General features: G+C 37.8%; 1 protein-coding gene across 1 annotated transcript in view; it reads right to left on the minus strand.

Moving 5' to 3' along the window:
- Positions 1-22,505, minus strand: part of MGAT4A (alpha-1,3-mannosyl-glycoprotein 4-beta-N-acetylglucosaminyltransferase A) — a gene marked incomplete at both ends in the record, with an annotated part of 70,148 nt that overhangs the window by 13,690 nt on the left and 33,953 nt on the right. The window contains 7 exons of the mRNA XM_082489777.1: positions 2,723-2,916; positions 3,317-3,424; positions 3,931-4,061; positions 11,455-11,569; positions 12,486-12,561; positions 13,158-13,271; positions 13,864-13,910. Of these exons, the coding sequence (XP_082345903.1) occupies positions 2,723-2,916; positions 3,317-3,424; positions 3,931-4,061; positions 11,455-11,569; positions 12,486-12,561; positions 13,158-13,271; positions 13,864-13,910 (785 nt within the window). The remainder of the gene's footprint in view (positions 1-2,722; positions 2,917-3,316; positions 3,425-3,930; positions 4,062-11,454; positions 11,570-12,485; positions 12,562-13,157; positions 13,272-13,863; positions 13,911-22,505) is intronic.

The following is a 22,505-nucleotide window of genomic DNA, read 5'->3' on the forward strand; positions in this document are numbered from 1 at the left end:
CTGCCAACTAGGTCTTGCACAAAACAGCCACAAATGTTACTTCCTGCTCACCAAAGTAAGCTCAGTTCTCACTTTAAACTATTAAGAGATCCTTACCAGTGTTAACCCTGACAATATTCTCATATCTCAATAATGAAATATCTTAAGACTTATTGAAAGCTAATTACTGAACTGCTATACTCAGCAGAAAATTTATATTCAGTTCAGCAAAACATTTGGCATGGAAAAATAAACTATAAGAACAAGCCAGTGCTCTGTCACAGTGTAACAGACCTGCCATTCATTCTGTCAGAGTTGCGGTCAGTATTTCCATTAGAAAACTTGTTTATCAAGAATTTATTATGGGAGCTATTGAGCAGCTATACCTCAAACTGACTTGGCAGACAAAATTTTCTGTAAATTCAAAGAGCTTTTCTATTACTTAAAAAAAAAAAAAAAAAAAAAAGGAAAAACCTGTTGCATCCCCTCACAAACACAAGACGGTTTTCAAAAGCTTATTTTCTACTATTAATTCCCACAATCATATATATCTCCCCACCAGGTAAGGCATCCGAGTCCTAATGCTTGGTCCATTTTTCCTTTTCTATGTTTCAACCCACAAGTCACAGTTTTATTTTTGACTGCCTCAGCAAGCATCCTTGAAATATCAGGAAATCTTGTTGCTCTACTTGCTCTTCACCTACCAAAATCTGCTGCTGATGAAGTTAAGTAGACAAACAAAACCAAGTCCCCAACAATCTGAAATTACAACATCTGTAGCTCTAATCAGCCACTGACTTCAGAAAGGCAAAATGCTGCATTTTTGAGGACACTGTGGCAATAGAAGCTAAAATCATAAACATTGAAATGGCTTACACTCAAACAATGTTAAACATAAGTCTGAACAGGTAGCATCACTCTAATTGGTGGGCTTCCTTTGGGGAAGCAACAGAATATAAGATGTTCCCTTTCTTCTAAAACTGAAATGCATTTCTTCAATAAATAGAAATAACAACAAAATCATCCTCTGCTGCTGGGACTGTTCTTAACACAGCAGGTAGATGCAACTACCTCAGGCCTAGCTACAATTTTCCAGGGCACAATAGTGAACACTATCTTCCCACCTTTTGCACAGATAATTAGTACTTACTCTTTCCCCCAGTTCCCTCACCATTAAGGTAATACATGTCAAACAATATTTTCTTCAGACCTGCGCATGCCATTTTTAAAATAATAGTGCTGACCTATGACACTTGCTAGCAATGCTTTACAAAATTGCCATTGTACATTTGACACATCCTTATCCACCCAAGATCTACATTTGCTGCTTACAGTTACCCTATTCATAACGTAGATACACATAATTCTTTAAAACAAAACCACCACCAAAACCAAACATACAAATTGAGTAATGTTTACTTCATAACTTTGAAAAGGAAAATTTTATCAAAAAGAAATCAATGAATTCATACATCTGAGTTGAAAAATATGTCATTTTTTTTAAACTATTGGCACAGGATAAAAAAGATCCTGCCTTTAATCCAGGGAGGTATGGCAGTCAGATTCCTCAACACATGCATCTTGGAAAACTAACCAGGAAAGTCTTTTAAAGCATAGCAATCAACTGAAAAAGTAATTTGACATTTCAAATGACAAACATGAGTTTCATAGGTCAGACTAGTTTGGAACAACATAGTAACAAGGAAACTACGGTTCCTCACTGTTGTGCTAAGCCAAGGTGAAGACTCAGCCTTTGATTATCTATCAAGGCACAAAAGTTGACTGATTGGATTCAGTTCAGGACTGAAAAAGGGTCTGCTTCACAAGAAAAGCATCCAGTGAAATTGATCCAAAGTAACTTTGCTCTACCAGGCTATAGGTACTAGTCTCAAAAGAACACATAAGGTCTGTGAAGAAAAGAGAAAAGGAATCCACTAACATAGCAACACTTAAACAGACACTAAATAAACAATTTATTTTATATGTTTTGGACTACTATGTTGGTAAGACAGTAAGAAGCAAAGCAGCAAATGAGTCTCAAAACTAAAGGATGACTACACTCTAAAGCGCAAACTCTATTATCCTTATTTAATCTGACTAGTTGCTAAAAAGAAGTCACCTTTAGTCTAACAAATCACAGATATTTGTATTTCAAGAGCATTCCCCCCCTCCTTTTTTTTTTTTTTTTTTAGATTTTAATTTTTTAAATAGGTCAACTTGGATTCTTAGCATGGTGACTTTTTTCAAGCCCTAAAGCTACATCTAAAAAACATTACCCTTCAGAGTTCCCAGCTTTCAGGTCTGGGGACATCGTGATATGCTCCAGCAAGATTTCTGATCTGGACAATCAAGGGACCGAGGCTGCAGTGTACAACATACTGTACCACACACCATGCTGTACAATTGCTCTGTAATTAGAAGCAGACCAACCAAATACAAATAGAATCAAATTGGCTTCTTTTAAATTCTCTTATGAGCTGCCAGAGAATCACTGGGTTTAAACTGCATTTATCAAAAAGGGTCTGGATTAAACAAATAAATTATAAGAAAAAAAAGAGTAAGACAAAAATTACAGTAGTAAAAGAATTAGAAGGAAGACACTAATGATCATCGTTTCAGCTGAACTCCAAAGACCCTACATCATTTCACTTTAGGTTATAATGACAGGCCCAAATTCTATCTTCAAGCATTCTTGGCAAACAAGCAGCTTTAGATATGAGATCAAAGGCAAATAATTACTAACCTTTCTACATTGACTGGCTTGTCAAATTTAAATAGAATATAATCCCCAGCAACTGGTGTGACGGCCCAGAAAAAATCCTCCCCTACGTAGGTTTTTTCTAGTGTATGCCCCTGGTAGACTTTTAAAGATGTCGAAACCTCTGCAGGTGGATTCACGTGGATTTTATGCAGTAATGGTTTCAGGAAGTCTTTATCCTAATTGAAAGAAAGACAAACATCATGCTGGTCAGATAACCTGTTTTATTATGTTCTTTTCCCAAGTGGTTACACCTAAAACAAATGCTTGCACAAAATGGAAAATGAATGCATTACCCATTTTGGGGTGTACCAGAACTTGTACTGATAAGGTGAACATGATATTAAAGTAAAAAAACTAGAAAAAATATCCCCTAGCAAAAATCCACAAAAATAAACTGAGATTAGCACTTCTTATACTTGATAGTAACCAGTTTAAACCAGATTTCATTCCAACTGCAGCAATATACAACATACTTGAAAATGCCAGACAACAAGAAAACATCTGTTTCCTCAAGGCTACAAAGTTTTTCAGTAAATCAGCCTGCTCTGGAAAGGAAGGAAAATTTTAGCTACTAACTGTGAGTTTCTGGATCTTCCCTGCTAGAGAGGAGTGGAGGCCAACATGTTGGAAAAGAGAAGGCCTGAAGCGTATCCGTAGGTTAGATTTCTGTCGATCACAATGTTTCTGAAATGGGGGCAGAGGAAGGGAAGAGGGTTAAAAAAAAAAAAAAAAAAAAAAAAATCTCATTAGTAAAACCAACACAAGATTGCTGAGTTTTTACTGCAAGTATGTGACGTTACATGGACCAAAATAACTCAATAAGAACCCAGACCTATTTATCCAGTTGTTCTTGTTTTCATTCCACAAATCCACCAAGACCGCTGTGCAAATATAATACTGTTCAAGGTTCTTGCACAGAACCTGTTTATTCAGTCTTTCAGCAAGAGTGCTACTTGAGAAACAAAGGACCAAAATCCAAAGTTTATTCTCTGTGTGGGGAATGCTTCCCTATGACTGCTATCCAAGCAGTGACATAGTCCTTTCTGAGATTAAAATCTTGGTAGGAAGAAAGACTCTTTCAGGACATGCAGTAACCATAATACACAGTACACTAGCCTCCAGCTCACCAAAACCAACTCATTCACCATCACGAAGACATTCTAGAAGCTTTATAATAAAAACAAACTTACAGCATCTTTCTCAGGGTTACACACTTTCACCCAGAGGATATGGTCCAGGAGCCAATCAATAGGTTTCTCCTTATAAAACATAAATATGAACTCTACAATAAGAGTGATATCTGGAGACTGGAACATTTTACCTGTGATGACATTAAGAATAACTGGAGTTATTTTAGATTAAAGATAACATTGTCTTTTGAAATCAGTGAGACCACAGATAAGTTTGTGCCACGACAAGAAATGTTACCAATAAACAACTTGAAATCTCAATGTTACTAGAAGTTCCCTACCTTTCAGCTATGAAAAACTAAATAAAACAACTATTCAAATAAGAACTCATTGGAACATATCTTGGTGCTATTAAAATATTCAATGTATACTACAACACAGTCTCCCTAAGAACAGAAATTGTCAGTCTGCAAAAATAGAGGAAGAATAGTTATGGATTCATGTCTATTATTCTCCATGCCACATGTAGCATCTGAGAAAAGGAGCTGTTGCAAGTGTTAGCTGCCCAGTCACACAATTTCAGCTTTTGCAGGTACAAAAAGCAGAGATGGAAAACCTACCACTATCTCCAGATCCTTCTGTTTAGAAAATCAAAGGGAAAGAAGGAAGCTACTAGAACATAACCAGAGACAATGCAACTTAAAAAAAGAGAGACATCACATACTAGCAACAGGAGTTTTTTTCTGAAATGCACAGGCCAGCAGCAATCTCATACTGAGGGCATTTCCAACTAGCCATGCTCAAAGCAGTCAGCTGCCTAGGAGAAAGTATAAGTCCCTTCCACAAACAAAAACTGCAGAACTTCTTCACCAAGTACTGCCATGACTTTGGGGCTTCCAAGAGAGCACACTGCTTGGTCAAGTACAGATGAAGTTCTGGGTGGCACTGTGCCACACGATTCTTTGGAACCCTGCAAACTGTGAGGTTTAAAGGAGGCCTTGGCAAAAGAAGGAAATCTATTGTTGATGAAAAAAGTCTATTTAATACAGAATCATAGAATGGTTTAGGTTGGAAGGGACCTTGAAGATCATCGAGTTGCACCCCCCCCGCCATAGGCAGGGACACCTCCCACTAGACCAGGTTGCTCAAAGCCCCATCCAGCCTGGCCTTGAACACCTCCAGGGATGGAGCTTCCACTAATTCTCTGGGCAACTTGTTCCAGTGCCTTACCACCCTCAAAGTGAAAAATTTCTTCCTAATGTTTAATCTGAACCTGCCGTCTTCCAGTTTAAAGCCATTCCCCCTCATCCTATCACTACATGCCCTTGCAAAAAGTCCTTCCCCAGCTCTCCTGTAGGCCCCCTTTAGGTACTGGAAGGACACAATAAGGTCTCCCCGGAGCCTTCTCTTCTCCAAGCTGAAGAACAAGAGCAACTATTTATGTCGTTGTGGAATACACTTCAGGCACCTGCCTGTACAGGTGTCTGAAGAGAATGGTGGCCAATACACTGGGCTATTTGGTTAAACTGAATGCAGCACTTAAGAAAGGTCCTTGTATGAAGACACTGCTACCAGGAGCAACATGTAACTGGGAGTGGTGCAGTCCATGGCTGAAGACAAGTGCTTGTTGTACTAGGGAATGAGTGCCAACCAAATTCCCAAAGGTAGTTCCAGATTTGAGGGCAGATTCAGAAAACATCATCAAGTTTGCAGATGAAGCCTGCCTCTACTTTGCTGGGCTGCAATGGAGTAGGCATGGGAGAAAGACATTACATGACAATAAATCTCTTAGGAGGACATTGGCTGAAGTGATTCAGTTCTGCAGATGGTGCTGGGATGTGGGCAGTGCTGACTTAGGCATGAGTTCTTGGGGCACATGTGCATTAATGGATCAGAGTCCAATAGAAGCTCTTCTCCAATGCAAGTTTTCTCTCTGTCCGCACTTGGGAATTTTGTACAACACACTAACACACAGCACTTAGGCATGTAAAATGTTTATGGTTTTTTTTTTTTTTTTTCCACTCGTAATCTATGAGGCCTTTACAGGCTGTTTAAATAACAAGTTCCACAAGTGGTAGAGGTCCTAGTATTTTCTCCTTATCACTTCGGAAGAACAGCTGAAGCAGACATTAAGAACAGCTTCTTCTCTGAGGTGGCAAAAACACTTCCCACACTCATCAGAACATGGGATTTGGTTCTCATCTACAAGAGGATGAAATTCTTTGGAAAGGCTACTAAGGAGCTGTATAGGCTAGTTTGGAGGACAAACAAATAGGGAACAATTTTTTGTATGAAGCTTAAAAACTATTAGCAGAATAGCATGCCACTTGTTGCAGGTGTCTGAGTGGAAATGAAGAAGTGGTGCAAGCAGTCTACCTTATTTAGCTGTTAAGGAGGATGGTCACATTTATATAAACAGAAGAGAGGATACAGATGAAGTATCACCCTGAACCAGTACTACACAAAAGATAAAAAGTTATCTAGTCTAAAGTGATTAGGAACATACATTTTCACTATGAATATTCATGTGGACTATCAGAGCCAGATGTTCAGTTACTTCTCTTTCTTTTGGGACTCACTGAAGTTTGCAATTCATAGAAAATTATCACGAGGTAGCATAAAAGAAACTCTAAAGAGCTGGGAGTTCAAACCCCTGTTGTAACAGGGACGGAAAATTTCTCTACTGAAACAGGTGACTGAGCCTGGCATATCATACAGTATCTCAGAGGAGATATAGAATGCCAGGTTGTTAGCTTACATCTATTACCAACAAGGATATTTTTAAGGGAAAGTATCAAAGTTGCAGGGGCCCTGTTATGTGTGCTCTGGCACCACCAGGTATCAGACTCTTACATACGGGGATTTGCTTTGAGAATGACAGTATCTCAAATTGCAAGATCCTTTATTTTCTCAAAAAGAGGATACATACTTAGGAGATCACCTAAAGGGCATCATCCTTTCAAAAAAACAGGTCTGATGCAATCTCATTCCCTTATGAATTGTACGAAATTGGCTAAGAACATAGCCAGTGAAATAATACCTATTTTGGAATTCTGAGATGTGTTTGGGGAGGTCTGAGCGAGGCTACATCACAATACAGTGCCATAAATACAGAAGAAGCATCTGACAGTTCCAATTATTTAATCAGTGGGAATGATGCTGTGTTCATAAAGCAGACCATTCACACAGTAGGGTGGAGAAGTAAATGTGGCAAGACATTAACTGATCAAAGTTATCCCTTACAAAAACCTTGAATTTGGCCATTTATAAAGCAAAAACATTGACATTATTTGTAAGTGCTTGTTGCAATGCGGTCCTCAAATAGGCATCTCCACTCGAAAATACTCTGTAAGGAAAATTTGAAGCTCCCAATAAACAAGGGACAACTCCTACTAAACTAGGGCAACTGTAAAGCTTTCTTCTTTAAAGACATAAGAAAGATGTTATGATATTTTATTAGTATATTGACACTATTTATACACTATATTGTTGTCATATTGTTTAACATTATTTGTGGAAGTAAATATTTAAAAATGGGTAGGAAACAATCATATGATTTGTACAATGTTGTGTAAAATATTCATGCAGAATAACAGCCTTTTCAGCTTGTCACACTTTTAACTAAATAGGCTCCCAATTTTCCTAGTGATTCATCTCTGCCTACTGCTTTCAATAGCATAGGGCAGGAGAAGAGAAAAATATGAGAAACCTTAATCAAACAGCAGCTGAAAAATTGGACTAATCAGATGTTTCTGGGACGTTTCTGGAACTGAAACCATCATTTCTAGATTACACCTGCTGAGGTAGTCTGTCAGTCACACCTGCTTCCATAGGAAGTGGACCTTTCCAAGTGGTGTCAGAGAGATGCACAATACCATGTGATTCAGAAGACAAAAACATCCCCACATTATTGCTCCAATATCAATGGAAGCAGACTGACTGAAGAGACAGTTTTTCCTCTTCCAGGAGGAATGCACAGTCATGCTGCTCTGGAATCCTTTTCTTCTTCTATCCAAGGACCACACTGTACATTTTTTTTCCTTTGACTAGCTCATCTTATGAAAAACACAGGATTACAGTGTTCAGTTGTCATCTATGGTGAAAAGACACTCACAGACCATGTCACTTATAACCTGAATGCTTAGGTACAGGATCCTTACCTACAATTAAATAAGCAGAGAACAAGACCAACAATAATTTTATACCTGCAAGCACGTATTCTAACTATAGTTGAGTCCTTAAATGTTTTCCCTGTTAATGATATGCAAATTACTGGCATTAAAACCAGAACAACTTTGAAGTTATTTAGATCTCAAATATTTTGCTTGATCTACTCTTCCCCAAGCTTCAACTATGTGGACAGCTTGAGCAAAACTGTAATCAGAACAACTTAAAATAATCAGAATAACAGGCCTTAAGCCATCAGGGCACAGTAAGATTCAGAGAAATTGTAGAAGACAGCCAAAAGGCTGATTTCAGACTGCTCCATTAAAATTTTGTGACAGCTGACTTTATAGCCACAGCACAGAATATTGCAGATTCTCTGAAAAACAATTCAGCGCACAGGCAGTTGGAAGACAAATCAATATTTCTCATAAAAATCTAGTAGGACTTTCTTATGTTGTGTCAGGGACTGCAGTGCAAACCAGAATCCAGAAGAGCCAAAGATGCGTCTCCTTCCACTGAGCTTCTTAGGGAAACAGCATATGTCTCACCCATTATTTATTAGATACTTGACAGCACTTCAGACTATGCTTTCAGTATCAAAAAAAAACCAAAAGAAAGCAACTTGTGCTCTGTGGCAGAGGTGACAGAATTCTATAATCTTGCTGTCAGCCTAAATAGCTGCATTTGCCACTTCCTCATGTAGTGCTTGCATAAATTAGCTTTTCGGTTCAGAAATACACTATGACAAAAAGTATTTTTACCTAGCAGAACTTGTAAGCTGATCAAGATTCCCAACAGCTTACAGCAAATAAGCCACACCTCTCGATTTTAGAGATTATTTCTAAATCAGTAGCATCTAGCCAATTCAGTGCTCTATTTTCTCTCTTAGACATCTACTCATAAAACTCATCCCCAATTACAAACAACTACTTTTGCCCTTCTCCATAGCTACCCGCATTACCAAATCACCATAGTATCAGTCTGCATCAAGATCCCAAAAGGGTTAGTACAGATAAGGCAAATCTACATTACTTGCATAAAATTTCTATACAATATATGGTTATAGCACACCAATGTGTCTCAAAGCCTAAAGCTTTAGTCACTTTTGTGAATAGTAATTTTTCTCTCAAAACATAAAAGCAGGATAAGTAGCTAAATTGGGAGAACAAAATCTAATTTAATTTTCTATGTAGAAAAGTAAAATTAAGGTGTGTAGCCATAGCTAAATGCATCTGAAATTGTACTTATATCATCTAATTAAAAGGAGGCAAGCAAATACAATGCAAGAAACAAAGAACAGGGATGTAAGCAGCAGGAGCTAACAACTAAATTTAACTACAAGTATTTTCAGAGCTTACACTGAAAAAAAGTATATAGACAGTATGGAAAAACAACTTTAAAATATTTTTAAACAGTTGTGCTGGTGATTAAGCTGAATCTCAGTATTAAGAACTATATACCTACCCCTTCTGGCTTAGACACCATGCCCTCTATAGCAGCACTGAGAACAGAAAGGGGTGTGAAATACACAAATACACAAGTAATAAGTGATCTGAAATACATCTGCATACAGTAGAGAGTGCGTGTCCTAAACTGTAAATAGGTTTTATGCCCATTTTGACATGTCAGTCTTACAAAACTGCAATTTGTAAGAGACTACGCTCTACTACTTAATTAAGGCAATGTAGAATAAATGTAAATTACTTCTGTAGCCTAGGAACTTCATACAGAATTTACATTTAAAGGCCAATTAGGACTGGAGCTAAAACTCTAACCCCAACTAAGTCCACGATTTAAGTTTAACTGTTCAAAAGTAAAAACAAAGCCTAATCAGATGCTGGTATTCAACCAGTCTCTGCAGCTGCAGAAGCAGAGAGCTGCAAGGGGCTCCCCAACAGAAGAGACAAGTCTATATAGAGCAAAAGCTCCAATAAGTTATTTAAATGCTTACTTCTTCATGATAGGGAGCTTAATTTCCTGTTTCTCTCTTCCACCTCTGAGGCCACAAAACCAGTCCTGTAACTATTTCAGAAACAGTGCACCTCTGTTGGTAGCCCAAGGCAACCAAGCAGATTGGTTATGTGGTGGCCAGATAGATAAGGAGACTTCCCTCTGCCCCTTTTCCTCTCCTCTTCTCTATTGTTTCTGTAGGTTAGACTGACAGGCAAGTGTACAAAGTACTATTTTATACCCTAACATAGCATGTTTAGGCAATAACTACCGTTTTCCTTTCTACTCAGTGAATTTCTGAGACCCTGAAAGTCAGGGAACTATTGCCTCAGCAGCACACCTGATGCTGAGCTGGAAACAGGATACTACTTGACATTCACACAGTACCAACCTCTTCAGTTCTGCAATCTAGGTGTACGTCCACTGTTTGCAACCATTATGGGTCACTGAGCTAAAACTGAAGCTATTCTCTGGAAAGCAGATCCAAAGTAAAAAACAAGAGAACAACAAGAATTTCCAAGAGAATGACAGAACTCAGAAGTGCACTTTATCTGTCACATGTAGGATTTTCTTCCTGTTCTGAGCTCAACTTACAGCCTTTGCATTGGAATCATTTGTGTCGACTACATAGAGAAATCTCCACAGTCTGATTTAGCTTTTCATTTTTGCTCGTCTATCTCCAGCTTAGCACTTTCAAACAGATCATGACACATCACTGTAGTAATGAAATAACCTTTGATTTGTAAAATCCCTTCAAAACTACTTTTTCATTGCTTTTTTGTTAAGTCCACTACCTCTCAATAAAAACATATTAGTATAAGAGCAAATAACCATAAAGTAATTTCAACAGCACCCTGGCAGTCAATCCACAACAGTTCAAGATGCTTCATTAGCTTCTCTCACTGTTCATTGCAAATGACAGATAGACTCTAGCTACACCTAAGAAGGAACACACTGTCATAACTTCTCCTCAATGGAGTATAAAGGTGGAGATAGAACAGGTTTTGCAACCAAGACAACAGATGACTGCTGATTCTTGGAAATTTTAGCACAAACACCAATGAAGTTGGTTTAGGTTCCGTTAGTTTTCATGCTTTTTTCTCTTATTTCAGTAAGCTGTCTTTTAATCACTTTTTTTTTTAATGGCAGCTAACTTAAAAATAAGTCCTTGCTTGCAGTTTGACTGTTAGTATTTTTTTTTTAATTAATTAACGTTTGGTTATAAAAAAGCCATCTTTTCCAAGAGTTTGAGTTTGCCTCAGTCATGAAAAAGTATATGAAACAATAGGAAAAAAAAGCCAACAACCAACCCATGAGTTAAACCAGACTTCCTAAAAAAGCCAATGAATTTCTACTTCTTGGTCCATTTCCAGTACAAAGAAGATAACTTTGAAGTCAGATCACTATTAATTCACAGTCTGAGGATGAATGTGCCCTTTCAAACTACTAAAATGAACATTTTCTTACCAATGAAACCCAGCTGAGAAAACTCTAGAATCATCCAATCTTCAGAAGCGAGCTGAAGTGCAAAATTTTTTATTGTGCTGAAATAATTCTGCTTGACAACGATGTCATCTTCAAGCTAGATGAAGGCAGCAGTGATATCAACGTAAATAAAAAAAAAGCACCAGCAAAGCAATAGGAAAAAAGTATAGCTAGCAAATACTGATTTATAATATATTGCTAACTCATATCCATATATTTCTAATGCAAGCGCTGCTATAAAATCTAGATGCTATAACCATGAATAACCATCGTAGGGATCACAGTCTGTATATTTATGGAGAACTAATCCAGAATCTTCCTGTAGTAAGAATCGACAAATGTATCTCAACTTATTACTTCAGAACATTGCTTTTCTAGCTTCTCTCTTCAGAGGAAAATCAACCATAAAATAACGTTAGACTAAGTGACATCATCAGTAGAACAAGTAGAATATCAGTATTATTTGTACACAAATGTGACTGTTTACTCACACACCCTAACAGGGCTGAAAGAATTTCTCCTCTGAGACAAGAAGCTAAGAGACACATTGTCTGGAGAGATGGGATTCATTTCACCTGGCTTTAGCTGTCCAACAGAAGAACAGGTGCATAGTCCAAACTAATCAGCTAGTCCAGGCAGCAGAACGGCCAAGATGTGTCCCTTTAATTCATACTAAGTACAGGCCACTGCTTTAAGGATTCTGCTTCTCCTGTCCTTTCTCCCAGTGCATTCATACTCTCCCCCTTGTGCTGTCACTAATATTTGTGTGACTGCCTAGTTTCAAAAAGACTGTCTTGTGTTATTGGATGTGCAGTTTCCAAGACAGCTTTCTAATTCAGAGATAGTGTCCTCCACAGATTACTTCCTCATATACCATAACCTCCATACTTAACCTCCTTCAACTATGGAATAAAGTTATCTCTGTTCTGTGTAGGTCCTTCTGATATGTCCAACGGCATAATTTCTGGCGACTCATTTGAAAATTTGTCTCAAAACAAAGAAGAGAAAATTACCTGAATGTAATAAACCCCCTTTTTCTGGGCATACATCATAAGAAAACAATAATCCAAGTTTTGTTTTGTTCTCCATCTGAAATTAGATTAAAAGCTTAAGGATTATGAAAAAAAGTTATTTCAATACATGCTGGCAATGCAAAGTAAATCTCACTATGAAGAATGATGCATATTAGTGAAATGTTAGGACAGCTGCTTTTGGCATTGTTCCCTCAGGAAATCCTCTGTCTGAAAAAACGGAACAAAGATTTCGCCTTAAGCTTTAATACAGACATAAAACTGGTTTAACTTGAATCTGATTTTGTGAAAACTACCCAACATTTCACTAAAAACACACGTGAGTTTTAAATGGTACTTCAGCAGAAATTACTGGGTTTCACACTGTATTTCAGGAAGAAAACAGTAAACAAAAAAGTATATCAAGTCTCAGTTCTCCTCCCAGAATTTAACACTAAATGAATTCAACCAAGCATAGCATTAGGCTCTGATCATGCACAGAACAGCATGCAGATAGGACTGAGATGGATTCACAGAGAACTTTTAGCATCCCCACACTTTCAAGAATTACAGTAAGAAAACATTTCAAGAATTCACATCCCACTTGCCATTTCATAAACAACAAAAGTGTAGGTGTGGGAGGAGATGGGAAAAGATCTGGGGGAATAAACTAACCTCACTCTCTCTTTTGAGTCTCCAAATGTCTCTTTCAAGTTTGTCAAGTCAGGATAGTAAGTTGCAGGAGGGGCTATTACTTCCACCAAGCCAGAACTGATCTCTGTAGAAAACCTGTAAATAGAAACATCCTAAAGTCACATGAGAGATGCTGAGTTCTGTAGATTTCCTTCTTGCTTTCTGTTGGTACAGTTACTATGTCTGGTTACAATGACTTATTCAAATGAGGCATGTAAAATAAAAGTAATATATTAAGAAAATATTGTTTTCCTTAGCGTTGTCTTCAGAGGAGTATAGCCTCTTGCCCAAATAATCAGAATTCTAACTAGATTCTAGACACTTCTTTTGCCTTCCTTTAGTCAGAACCTAGTGATATTTTTTTCTATAGTTCTCTTTGAACACATGGAATACAAGGCCCTAACACAGACGTCATACATTTCCATTCATTTTAAACCAATCCCATCTGTTTATGTTGCACTAAATAATTTAATCTCATTTATTGTTTTACAAGTTAAGTGACTGAATCACTGCCCTGTAATTTGTCATCAATTACTTTGTTGTTCGAAAATCCGAGCCTCCAAGAAACAAATGCATGATCTCATATTTCCAGAATACTTTTAATTACTTATCACAACCTGATTCAGAAAAAAGCAAAATGTGAACACACCAATAAGCTAAGAAGTCCCCCATTAAAACTACAACTTACTCTTTTTCCAGGCTTGCAACAACACTGTTCACATAATCAAGATCAGTCTGGGAAAAAAAAAAAACAACAAACACAAAAAACAAATAGAATACTTAACAGTTTTGGAGCTACACTTTAAAAGAACCAAGTAAAATAAACATTGGTAGAAGCTGTACTTGAAAATCAATTTCAGCATATAAGATATTGAGTAATACAGGAACATATCATACACATAATTATATTTTATGTCTAATGGGAGAAGAAACAAATTTATTTTGTAAACAGAGGGGAATAATCTTTACCTTGTATCTGCTTTTAACAGTTCTAATTCAACTGTTGGTATTTTCTTGCAAAGTCTCATGCTCTTAATGACAAAATGATAACTGAGTGTTTGTGTAGGAAGAACTTCATATTACTGTTATATAATAATAATAATAAATATTAAAATATTACCAAGGAAAGGTTTCCGGAAAACAGGGCATTGAACACACACTCTTCTTTCAAAAATATATCTCCTAAACTTTGCAGTTAAAGCATGGATGCCCCAACCACAAATGGCAATGAACATGCTGTTTTCCTGACTAGGGTTGCTTTTTTGCATTAGAGTTCAAACATAAAGGACTGTCAATCCTATAAATTACCCAGTTCTTAAAGATGCACTGATTGTAAAAATTATTTGTTGGTTAAAATATAAATCGTGACACTCTAGAAAAGTCTAGATCGTTTAACCTGCCAGAACTGGCCAATTGTTCAACCTATTCACTTGGTCATAAACATGCATTCCAGGAAAAGAGAATTTTTGAATTCACAAATGTGACTGAAAACCCTAGTCTCTGTTATACTTACTAATCTATTAACTTGACATACTGTTTATCAGTTTTCAAAAGAAAATTTACAGTCTAGAAATCAACTCAGACTTTCATGGCTCCTGAGGATTCTGTAGACATAGCTGCCTTTGAAATGCTGGAAACAAAGGAACAGTTCATACTTTTTCTGATGAATTTGTAATGCAGATTACCATTAAAGGATTATACACACAGAGAATAAATCCCTCCCAAGCATTTCTATAGAACCACTAATCTTGTTTGATAAAGGTGCTTACCCTTTGATCTTAAAAATCACCATTCCTATTTTTAAAAGATTTATTTTTATAAAATCCAACATAATGCCAGTGACACACACTTTTCCAAACAGGACCACAGCACATTTCTTCCAAAAGCAGGTTCTAAATACTACAAGAACATGTGAGTAGAAAGCATTTGTCATAAAATTTTCATACATATTTTCTTTATAAGTGCTATGCCTAGTGCTGGACATAGGCTATAATAAGCAGATAAGGTGTTCACAATTTAAAACTCATCCTGCAGTGAGTTCCACACAAGCAGACTCACAGGTCCATATGGACCTTGATATATTACTGAGTCTTCAAATACACTTATGGATTGTTCATGCACAGTTTATTACTAGAATGGAGTTTAAGACATAACTTCTTCTGCTGTGAATAAGTTACAAATCAGTGACCAAGTAACTACCTAAAATTATTTTTAGTATATCCATCTTTAATGGAAACATTTTATTTTTTTTAAACCTTTTAAACATTACAAATACAGAAATTGTTGTTTAGTTGGCATAGGAAAAAAACAATTTGAATTTCCAGTTGGCATGCCAATATACCCAGTCTAGCATTAATAACTCAAATACTTGTTAAACAGTCCATAATGTAATTGCATAGAAAAACGTAAGATTTATATCTATATAAAAATATATACACATACACACACAGAATAGAAACACAGCTACTTTCTATACAGTATTGCAGAGATTAAAATAAATGCCAAACTTCACCCCAGCTGGAAGCATATATTTGGTCACTAGGCTGTGCCTTAGTGCAAGTCTCCTTAGCACGAGCATAGTTTTGACCTATTTAGCAGATACAACATGAAGCCTTGCTAGCGCTTTTAAAACCTTACAACACTTATACAGAACACATAACAATCAGGAAAAAAAGAGTCTGGAATAAGAGGGGTTTTTTTCCCCCTACTTCATCTTATTTGTTCATGTCCTTCATGCAAAAGGTTGGCAATTTCCCAGACAGAGCTGCAATCACAATAGCTTCACATTAAAGAGATGTAGCTTGTAAATTTCCAACCTCATATCGTAAATCTGTGCTGCTGTCACACAAAGACAAGATGGGCTGGTTTAGCTGCACTGAACACAAGATATGGCAAATACCACTGCTGGTTTAGGAGGTAATGTTCCTTCTGAATCAACAGTCACTGCATCTGCATAGTGCAAAAGGAGATGCCACTTTCAGAATGGTCAAAAAACCAAAGATTGAAAGAGTTGATGCCATTTTTCACATGATCAAATGCTTTAAAAACTTGGTATACTGCCATTATTTCTTGTATTAAGTTTGCTTGGCAAGGTTTTGGTAATGGAGGGGGCTATAGGAGTGGTTTCTGTGAAAAGCTGCTGGATGCTTCCCCCATGTTTGATAGAGCCTGCTCCAGACAGGTCCAAGATGGACCCACCACTGGCCAAGGCCGAGACAATCAGTGACAGTGGTAGTACCCCTGAGATAACATATTTAAGAAGGAGAAAAAGTTGCTGCACAACAGCAACTGCAGACAAAGAGAGGAGTGAGAATATGTGACAGAAACAACTCTGCACACACTAAGGTCAGTGAAGGAGGGGGAGGAGGTGCTCCAGGTATTGGACCCACACTGGGGCAGTTTGTGAAGGACTGCAACCCACAGGAAGGAGTCACATTGGAGAAGTTTGTGGAGAACTGTCTCCTGTGGGAGGGACACCACGCTGGAGCAGGGGAAGAGTGAGGAGTCTTCCCCCTGAGGAGGAAAGAATGGCAGAGACAGCATGTGATGAACTGACCGCAACCCCCATTCCCCATCCCCCTGTGCCACTTGGGGGGAGCAGGTAGAGAAAAATCATAAGTGACATTGAGCACAGGAAGAAGGGAGGGGTGGGGGGAAGGTGTTTTAAGATTTGGTTTTATGTCTCATTACCTTACTCTGATTTTACTTGTAATAAATTAAGCTAATTTCCCTAAGCTGAGTCTCTTTTGCCCGTGATGGTAATTGGTAAGAGATCTCTCCCTGTCCTTATCTTGATCCACGAGCTTTTTGTTATATTTTCTCTCGTCTGTCCAGTTGAGGAAGGGGAGTGATAGAGCAACTTTGGTGGGTACCTGGCATCCACCCAGGGTCAACACACCACAATTTCTAAATAAGCAGTTGTATTTTTATATCTACCAGCAGCATCTGAGATTCACAACCAGGATTTCAACATCAAACTATTCCCCTTAGGATAGCAGGTTGCCATCTTTCCACATCACAACTTCCAGAGGCAAACAACTCATCTCATTACCCAGCCTAACACTAAGTGGGATCTTTGCCAACACCCTTCAGCTGTGGACATGTCCCAGGAAAGTGATACTTGTAAGTTATTTCACACAATCTCATGAAATAAATATGAGACTTATGTGATTAAAGACAAAATTGTGATAGACCACAACCAAAGAGTTAACAGTGCCAGCCACAAAGATGCATTTTATCAATTAATTACATGGAGCCTTACAAACAAGTTTGTCCTGTTAGGTGGATCTCTGGGAACTAATGAAAAACATAAGCAGGGCTGGTTTTTTCAGTATTGGCAGTTCAAATCTTTCCGCCTGTTCTTTCTTCCTACTCATATGAAATTACTGATCTCTAAGAGAAAGCAAGAAATACCTGGAGTGGAACAAGACATCCTCCTTTTCTCATTCATACCAGATCAGACCAAAAATTGATCCAGCTCTGCATCTTGCTTCCAGCAGAGGCAGCCATGACCAGATACATAGCAAAGAATAAGAACAGGGCAAGCATACACAACACTCCCTCCTGCTACCATTCATGCTCCAACTACCTTCAATTCAGGTTACTTCCCAAGACAGATGTGATTTTGAGTATTTAATATTCCTCAATAGACTTGTCTTTAAGGTACCTCACTAGTACCCCCTTAAGCCTATTTAACCTTTCAGTGAGAAAAGAAGATTTTAGCTTATGAGATCTATGGAGTGTCATAAGCCTGTGAACAAGGCAACATCTAAGGTTTACTCCTTGCATCAGCAATTTTGACAAGACACACATATAGAGTGCTTTGATGAATCTCTCCAAAAGAAAACTAAGAGTCCGTTGTGGAACAAACTAAAGTTTCACACTGTCAGTGAAATAAGTTTTTAAATTTCCTCAGGTTTTATAAGATGCTGCCCAAAAATTCTCTAAAGTGTAGGTGAGGTTACATTTCAAATTTGCAATTACTCTAAGGTTTGTCTAAACAAACATTGTTATTCATAACAAACACACAAAGAACCAGAGCAGCAATGAACTTTCCAATCTTTTTTATAGATTTTTGAGTGTGTGCATAGCAAAATAGTAGAATGTATTAGATAGCAGAAAAAACAAGAGGTTAGAAAGTTCTGATTAACAGCTAGCCAACTGTCAGACAAACCCAAGATTTCTAGTTTTAAGAATCAACCCTTTTGTACTGTTAAATTCTACCTACTTTATATCTTCAAGAATGACAGAAGGTGGACTGTTTCTCAAAACGTAAGGAAAGTCTCGACTTCTAGAAGGGACCCATAAGGATCATCTAGTCCACCTCTCGCCTCCTTGCAGGACTGCCTAAAACCAAACCATATGACTAAGGGCATCATCCAGACACTCCTTGAACTCTTACAGGCTTGGTGCCACAACCACTGCCCTGGGGAGCCGGTTCCAGTGACCGATCACCCTCTCTGTGAAGAGCCTTTTCCTAATGTCCAATCTGAACTTCCCCTGATGCAGCTTCATTCCATTTCCTCGTCCTATCACTGGCCACCAGAGAGAGGAAATCAGCACATGCCCCTCTGCTGCCTGCCTTGAGGAAGTTGTAAACTGTGATGAGGCCACCTCTCAGCCTTCTCTTCTCCAAGCTGAAAAAGCCAAGTGACCTCAGCTGCTACTTGTAAGTTTTGCCCTTGAGGCCTTTCACCATCTTGGCTGCCCTCCTTTGGACACACTCTAATAGTCTGATGTCCTTCTTATATGGAGGCACCCGAAACTGCACATAGTACTCAAAGTGGGGCCACACCAGTGCAGTATATTGTGCAATAAATACAGTATGTACAGAATGAATCTTCTTTCCCTTCATATACCTCCAAGTTCTCAGTAATCAACAGTTTATAATTCCTAGGCATGATTGATATCCAAGTAATTTTATTCAGTAGTTTCTCCTGGATCTGGTCTTTGTGAATTTGTCTGATTCATTTCAAAACTGATTTACTCACTTGTATTTCACAATACCCAGTAGCAACAAGGTCTACAATTTAGCTACATATCAAGTAAAAAACTTTGTCTTTGTTTTAGATTTTGCCTCAATTTTATTTAGCAGCACCTAGATTGCATATGTATCACCATGTCAAACTGAGAATCATTTCTATCCACATATGAAAAATCTAAATGAGCAAAACATTGAGTCCAAACAGGGCTGGAGCCAGGCTGACACACAGGCAAAGCAAGCATACAAACACTTTGCATCAGACCATACAAGACATGGTCTTGTACTCTGGCAGTACCAACAAGACATGGTACTGCTAGAAGTAACAAAAATAGCCTTGAAGTTCAGACATCTACATTCCATTGTAAAGCACGGGTTTCCTATCCCCGCTTTTATTGCCTGTCTCACCCCTCCTGCAACAACTTATCTAGTGATTATGCATACATTACAATTTAAGTTTTCCTTAGTTTGCCACTAAGCACTACTCTTACTTCAATTCCCATGACTTGTCAACCCGATGTGATCAGAAGTGCTAAACACTGGACTTTGGCAATATAAAGTGCTACAGAATGGCAGCTGCCATGAAAACTTAAACATTGGCACCTCACTAGTGAAAAACTTCATTTTCACATTAGGTTCTCCAAATGGGGTGAAAAAACAAAAACAAAATCACAAAAAAACCCAAGTAAAACATGATGGAAAGCCACGACATTGTGCACAAGCAATGCAATTGTAGCATTTTCTTGTTCTAGAAGTTTGACTTGTAACCTTAGCTTTTTTTAAAGCTATAATTTTCAAGATGCATACTGAAATGCTCTGCAAAACATACAAGTTTTAGCAGTTGACTCTGCTTTGAGCAGGGGGATGGTGGACTAAATGATCTTCTAGAGGTCCCTTTCCAATCTCAGTGATTCTCAGAATCTCAGATCTTGCCTTATCAGACCAAATCTCTGTTTGGATTAAATTTCTATTTCAGTTGTCAAAAAGAGACAGTTTTAGGAAGATAAGTGCAAATAGAAGCAGAGACGGAACTAGAATTCCAAAGCCACTAGGAAAGGACATTAAGATGCTGAATATCAAAATACTATAAATTCAAGAACATAAGCTGCAGGGAAAGAGGGGGGAAATTCAGACATTAACTGTGCAGTACATTCTAAACAATGTGTTTTATCTGGGCTGTTAGATTATGCAGATATTAATTCTTAAATGAAATCTAATATAGATAAGTTAACTTATTCAAGAACATCTTCCAAAAAAAAGAAGAAAATCCCTGGGAAACAACCATGCTAACCCGCAAAGCATGGCCATTTCATTGCTTAGTAATTTATACAATTTTATTTGATCATTCATCTTCCCTGTAGAATAGGGCTGGAATAATTTTACAATGTATTTTAAAAAATAACAAACAATGCAAAATTCAACAGCCTCCAGAAAAGGCACAGCAAACATATATTTGCCTTGAAATGGTGAAAGTCCATATGAATACAATTACGTATACACAAGGCATTAAAATTCACATAGGAAAAGGCAGCCACTAAAGTGGCATTTGGACTTATTTTTGGATATTTATGCAATGAAGAAAAAGCCCTGAGGAATAAAAGTGCAGCAGTGGCTTCCAGTAGTTGCAATAGTGTATGGATATAAATAAAATCTGGGCAAAAAGGTAATAATATCTGTTAGAGTTCAACAAAGGCAGTTGAAAAAAAATTATTTTCAGGAATACAGTGTCTGCTTTCAGATCTGAAGCAGCAAGTTCAGGGAATACATATATAAATACAGGAAACACGATAACAAGATGCAAAGCAAAAAACAGGAATGCAGAACACTGTCATAATATAGCCTTCTAATGTTACATAAGCAAAATGTAGCCTCTGTGTCTTATATGAGCTAATGAATTCATCCCTCCCTTACTGAAAGTCCCCACTCTACCACACAAGTAAGTGATATCTTTCTCTCTAGTCATTTCCATTATTAACCCAATTCAGTTCAGGACAGGGTCTCACAATGCAACGCCTTTGGCAGAAATAGCAGGAATACAAGTATATTCCCCTATCACTCCATTCTTGTTTCTCCCTACCCTTGCGTCCAGCATGTCAGTTCCTCAATCATGAGGGCATACATCCATACGGACTGTGCTGCGAACCACAGCACCACATCAGAGAACAAACTTAGCTTTTAAGAAGGTCAGCCAGAATAAAAATATCAAGGGATGATTCAAAACTGGACATTCAGATGCAAGTTATGTTAGTGTCATATAGCCTTCTACTAGTTTTGTGCATATTACAGATGAAGCCTGGTTTGTAGAGTCTGAAAGAAAGCAGCGTATGTGGCCTGGCAACCTGGAAAAACTTTGTCTTGTCCTTGGGTGAGCCTATAAGCCATTGAAAGGCCTAGATGGTTTGTTTTCCAGAAGACAGGTCACATGCACTCTTCTATGATGTGTTTATTGGGAGGACAGAAGGAATTTGTCCTCATTAGCTTTAGACCAAGGCAGACCACAGTAGCAAAATTTGGTAGTGTTGTCCAAAACTCAAAGTGTTAATTCAGTCAATCATCCAGGTGTGAAGTCACCTGCTACAATGTTTCTGAAATAAGATTATTATTGTTACTTTCCATCTCGCAAATACACTAGACATTACCGAAGACATCAGACACAATTCTGTCTAATAACAATGATGTCCCCTACCAGAAGCATCAGATAGTTACTGTGGCCCAGGTGCATCTCAGAAGGTCTCTCATAGATAGTGAAGTATTTTCAGTCATTCAAGTCTGTAGCTTGAGAAAAGAGCAGAATCCTGAAATTTATCTTTGTGCTGAGATTCTAAATTTGTCTCAGGTACATGGAAGTTTTCAAATCCTGTCAAGGATCTTTTCTGAGATCTAAGAAATATTTTTTCACTGGTTTAGTTCCATATAAAAACTTTGCTAGTCACTGCCATGAAAAGACGAGTGTAAAATGCTATGATGGTGCTCAGTATCAGCGGTCCATATTCTTTGGGTACCAAAGCTCAGACACCAAAGAAGCAGGGATTGCAAGAGCAGCTTAAATATCTTATACATAAGATCTATTGGTCTTTCTCCAACTCGAGATGTGCAGTCAGATCTTCTGAGGACTAGGAATATACTCTCCAAAGCAGCCCCAGGAAAGGGCAGTTCAAGTTTTCAAAAATTAGCAGAAAGAATGGAACATCTCTGTAGCCAGGATGATACTACTACATCTGGGTTGAGAGCAAGAGACACAAAATACTTCTTTGCTTTCTATCAAGAGATCTGCTCAAAGAGTTCTATAATTCAGGCCCAGAGCAAGAAAGGGTGAAAATACAGGCTTGTTTATTTTGCTGGAGTTTTGC

This window comes from Vanellus vanellus (genome assembly GCF_965231255.1).
Source record: "Vanellus vanellus genome assembly, chromosome: 1".
Taxonomy (NCBI): Eukaryota; Metazoa; Chordata; class Aves; order Charadriiformes; family Charadriidae; genus Vanellus; species Vanellus vanellus.